The 8,372-nt window shown below is 38.9% G+C and overlaps 1 protein-coding gene and 1 non-coding gene across 2 annotated transcripts; both read right to left on the bottom strand.

The window, feature by feature from the left end:
• Window positions 1-1,868: 1,868 nt before the first annotated feature.
• On the bottom strand, window positions 1,869-6,792 carry LOC104595504 (VIN3-like protein 2). Its single transcript, XM_010256256.3, has 4 exons — window positions 6,506-6,792; window positions 4,137-4,806; window positions 3,069-3,394; window positions 1,869-2,963 (listed from the first exon to the last, which is right to left on the bottom strand). Exons 1-4 carry the CDS (start codon window positions 6,552-6,554, stop codon window positions 2,119-2,121), a joined length of 1,890 nt encoding a protein of 629 aa, XP_010254558.1. The 5' UTR covers window positions 6,555-6,792; the 3' UTR covers window positions 1,869-2,118.
• Window positions 6,793-7,894: 1,102 nt separating this feature from the next.
• TRNAA-CGC (transfer RNA alanine (anticodon CGC)) lies at window positions 7,895-7,967 on the bottom strand. Its single transcript has one exon. It is a non-coding gene; the product is annotated as a tRNA-Ala (tRNA).
• Window positions 7,968-8,372: the final 405 nt, after the last annotated feature.

The raw sequence follows: 8,372 nt of genomic DNA, 5'->3' as shown, positions 1-8,372 counted from the left end.
GCCGCCCCCTTCCCCTTTTATAATCTCAAAGGGATCAGCTCCTAATCAGATTAGGAGTTGCTAATCCAAATCATATTTGGGTTAGAAGTCCCTTAGTGATAAGGGATAATCCTTATCTTATCTGCAGATCAGATCAGCTATCTCCTAATCTAATTAGGAGGTTTCCAAATCTAAATCTCATTTAGATCTTGGACTCTCTGAGTGGATAGGGTCTAAGTCCAATCCTTTTAGCTGACCCACTTCAGAATTCGCCCCCTTTAAATGACTGATCAAATCAGCCTAGTTCGAAATGGACTTAAGGCCCATTTAAGGTTATGTACTCAAAAAGGCCTTCCAAACTGCTGCCCAATTGGGCTTCCTTGTATGGTGTGGGACCCAAGCATTGATCTACACATCAGTCACATGGGTTCAGCCCAGCCTTTGTTACAAGGCTTGGCCGAATGCACTGCTGAAGACAGTGTACCCCCTGAAACCCATCAAATGGGCTCTATGGGCCCAACACTTACACTAAGTGGTCCCTGGGCCAAGCCACCTTGTAACACCCAGGGACTGTGGGCAGATGCAAGATTAGCCCATCAGGTGTTATCCTCAATGGTCTTACACTTAACCTCTCAGCCCATAATGATCATACACTGCCCGACAAGAGAGGACCTCTCCCTCGGCTACAAGGAACAGTGTTGCACTCTCCACTCATATGGATCCCGGGAATTAAAACCTTCTTGCAAACATTTCAGAAACCATATATATACTTTTATATCTTATATAAAATATATTTTGCAAAACAAATCTCAACGGTTGAAATCGGCTGCCGGCAGTCTTGGTTTCCATCAGTGAGAGTGCATCCCCGATCATTACCTTTGTCCGACAAAGGGGCTGATCATGTCACTATGATCACCCACTCAGATGAATTCTCGGACTGTCCCAACATACCCAGGTTTTGACCCCCGCTAAGGATCTCACTGATTGGTACATCAAAGATAGCCCAATCTGACACCTAGTGCAGTATCATAATCGAGTCTAGGAGTCGGATGTAACTTTTCAGTTTTGCCCATCAATCTCCAAGGTCCAGGGCAATACTGGAAATCTGGTCCAGTTCAAAGATTCAATTAATCCTACAATGTATGTGCCTAGGGTCTCACCCTGGCAGCTGAGACAGGCTACCCCAACCGATTTGGTGGCACCACAATGTCAGCCTTGTCAGGATAGGTCTCTCCAGACCGACCCACTGGCTGTGAACATTCTAAACTAACACAAGTCTCATTAAGTGTCCAGTTTAAGGGTATTACACAGAAATATACCAAGGGAACATGAATCAAATATGTATCTTTATTCATTTACAATAAACTCATAAAATACATCATTCTGATTGAAGCTAAGGGCATACAAAACTGTCTAACAGGATTGTATAGGGCTGGAAATCTGCAATAAGAAGTTTTATTTACCTCTACAGCATCAGGGTTCAAGGTTGATGGTAACCAATTCGAAGATTTTGACAGAACAATTTAGACATCTTCAGTTCGATTATCAGAATTAAAGAAGAAAAACAAGAAAAAGAAAAGAACATTGGATTATACTTTGTGATTCTATTAACGTATGGCAAACTCTGTGCCTCTGTGATGAGCTGGGACTGTGGAAGGCATCCGATACCAATAGGAGGGAATAAGGAGTGTTGTAATTTATCATAGCATAGTTGGTTTGAGTGTTGTAATTTTACCAAAGGGACGGATTGCAAAATTTATAGGGTTTATATTAAGATCATTTTGTTAATAATTTGCAATATCAATGTTACTTATTAATAATACTATATTTTCATTATTTTTAATTTAATTATTAATTATATATAACATTCAAATAGGATGAATAAGGGATTTGCCTCTGAATCTGAACATTAATGGATAGAATTTGCATCTAGGTATTTCCCGTTCTACTTTTCCTTCACAAAGATCATACTCCATGAAATGCCAGGGATGAGCATTCCAGAGACAATGGTGCAGTAGAGTTACATCAGGTTAATATCCATGTTAGAAGAGTTCAATAATCTTTTTTCTCTATAAGGATTCTAACAAGATCAACTACTCCCTACTTCTGAGTTGTCATGATAAACCAACTTTTCAATATTCAATGCCACAATCTAGTACAGAAAACGCTTCGAGAGACAGGCTTCTGTTCATTGCAAATTTCGTCCATGAAAGTATCAATGAGCTGACCTGCCAAGCTTGGGGGGTCATCAATCAGGGTATCCACAAAAGCACTGACTACTCTCTTCTCTTGCATTGTTGCTTTCAAGCTGAACCAAGTTAGAAACTTCACCCTGAAATCCTTCTCTATGTGTCCTTCCTGCTCTAACCATCTGACAACTCGTACACAATACTCGTAGTTCCTTTCTGTCCATTGCTTCTTAGAAACAGAACCTGGAACCTCATGGGTTCCATCAGATTTGCATGGTGTGGTAGGAGGAACAGATGTGGAGCCAATGTAATTTGCAGCCGTGGGAAGAGGTGGCCGGTGGCACTCATCATGTTTGCTGATGTCCTCCAATGATCGAAGTTTTGAGTAGTGATCACCACAGGCTAACCGGATGTCACTTGAGTTTGTTGAATCCCTCTGGGAATTTGCTTGAACTGTTGGAACTTGATCTTCCTTCTCATGCTCTTCATCCAGAGCTGAAATAGAGCTTCTGCTTGGTGCTTGTGTGATCCATTTAGCTTCCCATGCACCCAGTTCCTTTGTGCTGCTGAACAGAGAAACCTTGCAGAAGTACTCCGTCGAAGGATCAAGACCTGATATGACAAATCTCTTTTCTGGCCTCAGCACAATGTAAGTGGGCTTTTCTGGATAGTCCATCACAGTGGACCTTCGATGCCAGAGTCTACAACCTAGAAAGTCCTCCAACAGATTATCTTCATATTCCAAAACAACAACAATGGAGGTTGCTGTTGGTTCTTCAAAGTGGATCTGACAAGCTGATTAACAACATAAACTAGCAATGTTTCAGCCACACAAAAAGTTAAGAAAAAGATAAGATGCAGTAAGCCAGTACAATTTCAATAGTAAAAGAAAGAGCTTACTTTGTTGTCCTTTAAGATCAATATGATGAGGCTCAGGATGCAAGCCCGAAAGCATGGAATCAATAGCTTCTACTGCTGAAGCACATAGCTTTTGAACTTCAGCACCGCAAGAAAGCCTGTTAACAATGCCCCTTGCCATCTTTGCAGATACTCGATCCAGAGGCCCTACCTCTTTCTTGAGTTTCTTCAATGCAGTGTCAACTATCCTTTGAAGTTCTTTGTATAGCTCTGTTCCTTTGAGAATCTTATGGCTAAGGGATATCCGATGACACAGGACATCCACCCTTCTGGCATCCTTGGCAATTAACAATTGTTTTCTCAAGGTTCTGAAGTAGACAAAACATAGATTTTAGGACAAAAGGCATAAAGTTAAACATTCCTTTTGCATTTTAGTACTATTTCCTTGTAGTTCGGTTTAACAGAAGCAAAATACTAAGGTATGCCTGTTAGAATATTTGCTCTTTTATAATAAATAAAAATATTTGTTATTTTATATGACCAGGTTATGCCAATAAAGAAAAATTATATTATCAGGTTACATCTTACTAGACAATCTTTATATATACATTGGGTTCGACTGTGATGCCGCAAAGGCATGATACCAGAAAAACATATAACCAATCAACTGGCATCATAAAAGTGGGAACCAATCAGGTGGGTTTTCGTCAAAATTCACACGGGGGAGGAAGGTTGATTGGTCAAAGCCTTTCCAGTATCATGTCTTTCTGGCATCATAGATTTTCCCATGTACATTTAAAAGTACATAGTCATATGCACAAGAGTAAATTTAATATCAAATATGTACTGAAAATTGCTTAGAAAATTAGCAGTACGTAGGTATTAGAGAATATTAGTTCTGAACTGTGGAATCAAGTTAATTAACAAAAAAAAAACTGTGGAATCAAGTTGGTTCTTCCGAATCTTCCTTAAAATGCCTTCAAGTTATAGAAATTATTTATTTATTAAATTCTAAGGGGCCTAGTGTATGCATGGGTGTGAATGAGTATATCGTCTACTAATTATATCATAATTCTAGAATACTTCATGTTGAAGAGAAGAGCTCATTACCCCATAAGTTCATTAACTTTGCCACAGAAAACACAATAGAAACTGCCATCCAACCTTGTTTGGCACCCATTCTTCATAATGCCAGCCCTTTCATGCTTAAGAGCACATTCCAAGTGGCATGACATTCCACAGGAATCATCCTGATTTGGAGGATCAGAACTGCAGGTTAACCATAGACTAGGATCCTTGTTATCATCATAACGGTGACAGATGCAGCATGAACATCTCTTACAAAAAGCATCCTCTGGGCTTAAATTAGCTCTACATGCAAGATTTTGACAGAGTACCATGTCCAATTGCTCTTCTTTAATATTTGCCTTGGGAACATGATCTGCATCAGTTGCTAGCCGGAGTGGATGCTCTTTCTTCCTTTGTCTTTTTGAACCAATTTGACTCTTAGATGGTGAAACAGCTAATGGATCATCAGTAATGTTTTTCACTGTTCTCTTGGCCACTAACTTGAGAAGATGCTCTATCATTCTAAATTTTGTAAAGCCTGTATATTTCCTCTCTTTACCCATTTCAGCACAGATTATCTCAAGAAGCTCTCGGCGACTCCAGGAACGAAGGATCTCTGGAGCATCCTTTGACCATTGGGAAATTTCATGGACTAGTTCCCTTTTCTCTTCCAAGCTCAGTTGACTACATTTTGCAGGGTCAAGCACAAAACCTGGAAAATGGGAAAATCCAACTTGAAGGATCAACTTCAGATTAAAATTAAATAGAAGGAAGAAGTACCCTACTTTTATATTCACAAGTATCTCTGCCACTTATTTCCTCCTAGCTAAACGCTCCCCCCAAATACACACACAAACAAACAAAAAAAAAGAAAGGAAAAGGGAAACAAACAGGACCAATCTCTCTCAAGTTTTAAATGCATATATTAATTTAAGGCTTCATTTGTATCATCTTGCAAGAGGAACTTGTAAGTGCTAGTTTTCTGAGATACATTTTAGCATCCATTTCTAAAGTAATATTTGTAAAAAAAAAAAAACATTTGATTGCAAAAATCATATCAAACAGAAGGCTCTGTATGAAGCAAGTTGCTACTAGAATTTCTGTCATTTTTTTCTTTTTTTTTCTTTTCCCTTTTTTTTGTGAAGAAAGATAACTGTCATTCAAGAGTAAAGGGGGGATGAAAATGCAATGTTGAAAATGAAATTTCTCTCAACATATAAATTATTATATCATGCCTTTATCTTACAATGCTACATTGTTAATATACATAGCTCCACTGCAGTTGCTTTTAGAAAGCTACCAAATTCTTCTGTCATCACAAAGAATATCAATTCACTATGTTAACCATGTGCATGGGAGGGTCATAAACAAGATTAACAGTCAGGATGAAACGGATTTCATCAGAAACATGGTTCCGAACCAATAAGTTATACCTTCTGATTTTATAGCAGACCACTAAAGTTTAAGAGGCCATGTATGACAACATTCATACCAGCATGCATAATATCATAGATAAGCAATTCTCTTGAACTTTCCCAATTTATAATCACATCAGACGCAACACGTAAATTTGCCATAAGAAATTGCAGTAGGTTGCATATATCCTGATACTGATCGATGTTCATAGCTTTTAGAAATAGTCATGGAGAAACATCCATAAATGCTGAGAGATCAAATAAACCCTATAAAATCCATTGGAAAAGAGCTTGTAGATTCTTTTTTTTTTCTTGTAAGTAACAGAGCTTGTAGATTTTGAACGGAAAGAGACAGGGTCCTTTTGTTTTCTTATGAGCTTCCAGTATTACTTCATTATTTGTTACAATAAGGAAAGAAAAAGAAAAACTCCCTTGAATGCAACTAAACAAAAGAGAGAAGCACGGAGAAAATAGATGGGGAATCAGTGGCATTTACTGCAGAAGAAGAACATTCAGATGCAACAGTTTAATCAAGCAGTTCCCCCAACATAAATTCTCAAAAAGAAAGATAAAAGGAGATTAGGGGGGACAAACGCATTAACATTGACAATAAACGAAAAGTAGAAAATTTAGCAGAGCAATCTACTACCACCTAAAATGCATTGTCGAGTTTAGAGCCCAAAGAAGACCAGAGGGAGAAAAGGACAAAAATAGGCTGTGAACCAAAAAATCTGCATGCAACTAAAGTTCAACTGTTCAAGCAAACGCTACCCATCATTATACAATCTCAACACTACATCTACAAACGAGAGAAACGAGTTCCAAGCAAGGGGACAAATGGTAACATAGTAAAATAAAACCAACAACCAGATGGAGTTAAGTCTAATCAAATACCACGGACACACATTCTCAACAAAAAAATGGAAGAAGAGAAAGAAAAAAGGCGGAAAACGAGCGGCATTGCTTGTAAATTAGAAAACCCGGATGGATTTTTACCTGAGAACAATGATTCCACGCCTGAAAATCTTTCCGCTGGTTTTCTCATGGTAAACCAACAGAAGAACGGAAGAAAATGGAGGAAAAGGAACAGATAAAACCCTCTTTTTCTTTCTCAAGCTGAAGAAGCTCAAGAAGAAAAGGGCATTTCCATGCTATTTAGAGACATTTATTTCCTGAGAAGGAAACATAGAAATAAGAAGCAATTAGTAGAACAACTGATCAAGCAATAAAAGAAGGAAGGAAAACTGGAAGAGAGACTAGAATAGAATAAAGGAAAGCAGCAAAAGTTCAGTCTTTACGAGCAGTAAAAGGTGACATAATTGAAAATAAATTAAGTAAATAATATTTAGGGTTTTTAGGGGCTGATCGAACGGTCAATCTGGCGTTTGAGATTATCTAGGTTTTCTTCCTCTTTTTCTTCTCGATATTTTAAATTGTGGACGGGCCGTGTAGCGAAATAATTTCAGTTTTTAGTTTGTTTTTAACCGGATTGAGGACGTTACGTTACTAACTTACCATTTACCAGTAAGTAGTAGCAGGCTAGCAGCTTCACTGCGAGCAGGAAGAGCCCACGTGTAAAACACTTTCTATCTATTTGATAATTTATATTCCAATACTTTCCACCACGTGGCTAATCTTTTATCAGCTACGTGTATGAATGGGTAGGAGATCCAACGTACAGCTCAGCTGTAGTGTCCTGTGCGTAGGTGCGGGTAAGAGATCCGAACTCATGAATTGTAGGTGGATCCGTGAATATTCGGAACAGACATGTCGGGTCGGATCATATCTGATTTGAACCAAAACCCAACACATCATAAAGTGAACCACTGAAGACCGAACCCCCAATATTTTATTTATAAAAACTAAAAAGCTTTTTTTTAATCTCTTTCTTCGGGAAAAGAGTCAATAAATAAATAAATAAATAAAATAGGGATGTGACGTACGTACCATACGGAAGGATGGAGACAATGTGTGAAAACTGATGAAAAGTGGAAATTCATTTTAGGTTCTTAAGCTGAACAGTAATCCGAACATGGTGGGGGTTTTGCAGGTGCCTGACCCGAACAAACGCCGGATCCGAACAAGATTCCAAGGCTTCAACTTCCTTTGCTGCAAAAAAAATGTTTACTGGTGGAACCGAACCTGATTTCGTTGCTCCATAATCCATGTATGTGTTTCATGGTGGACCCAAACCAAATAAATCGTCGGGTTTGAGACAAAAAGGTTTGTGGTCCTGGCACCATCATTTTCGAAGGCCTAAAAGGCCATTGGGCTGGGCCCGTGCCTCTCGGAGTTCAAGGCCCAAACCCCGTATTTTCTGCGTCTCGGGTTTCAGACAAAATGCGTCTCAGCGTCTGACTGAGACAGGAAAAAGGAGAAAAATGGTGGAGGTGCGGGGAATCGAACCCCGTGCCTCTCGCATGCGAAGCGAGCGCTCTACCATATGAGCTACACCCCCACAACATGCTATATGATCTTGAATAATATTGAAACGTTTTAGAACCAAAATCCGAATGCTCCATTCTTATGATTTGTTTGGTTGCCAGGTAACAGTGGGATGAAAAATGATGAGATGAAAAGAGAAAATTTTATTTTCTCATTTTTGGTCACTGTGTTTGTTTGCTGAGACCCACTATCCTACAAAATATGCTTCCAGCGTTTGGTTGATGAGAAAACTTCGCAGGATGTTTGATTTTAGCCCACATGAATAAATCTCTGAATAGATCTCATGCATTCTAAAACAGATTTTACTTTGGTACCTAAGCCTAAAATAGAGCTTTCTACGAGATAATGTGGGTCCTAAGCCTGAAATAGAGCTTTCTACGGGGTAATGTGGTTCCTAAGCCTGGAAATCCCCTGTGTG

The sequence above is a fragment of the Nelumbo nucifera genome, chromosome 5, assembly GCF_055504915.1.
Source record: "Nelumbo nucifera cultivar China Antique chromosome 5, China Antique-T2T, whole genome shotgun sequence".
NCBI lineage: Eukaryota > Viridiplantae > Streptophyta > Magnoliopsida > Proteales > Nelumbonaceae > Nelumbo > Nelumbo nucifera.
The sequence above is the reverse complement of the archived record's forward strand: the minus strand, read 5'-3'. Positions and strand labels throughout refer to the sequence as shown.

Excerpts from the sequence above, each read along its gene's own strand:
- LOC104595504 (XM_010256256.3), bottom strand. The coding sequence starts at position 6,554 with ATGAGAAAACCAGCGGAAAGATTTTCAGGCGTGGAATCATTGTTCTCA. Across the intron at positions 4,807-6,505 it reads CGTGGAATCATTGTTCTCAG|GTTTTGTGCTTGACCCTGCA; the intron begins GTAAAAATCCAT and ends CCCATTTTCCAG. Across the intron at positions 3,395-4,136 it reads AAAGTTAATGAACTTATGGG|AACCTTGAGAAAACAATTGT; the intron begins GTAATGAGCTCT and ends TGTCTACTTCAG.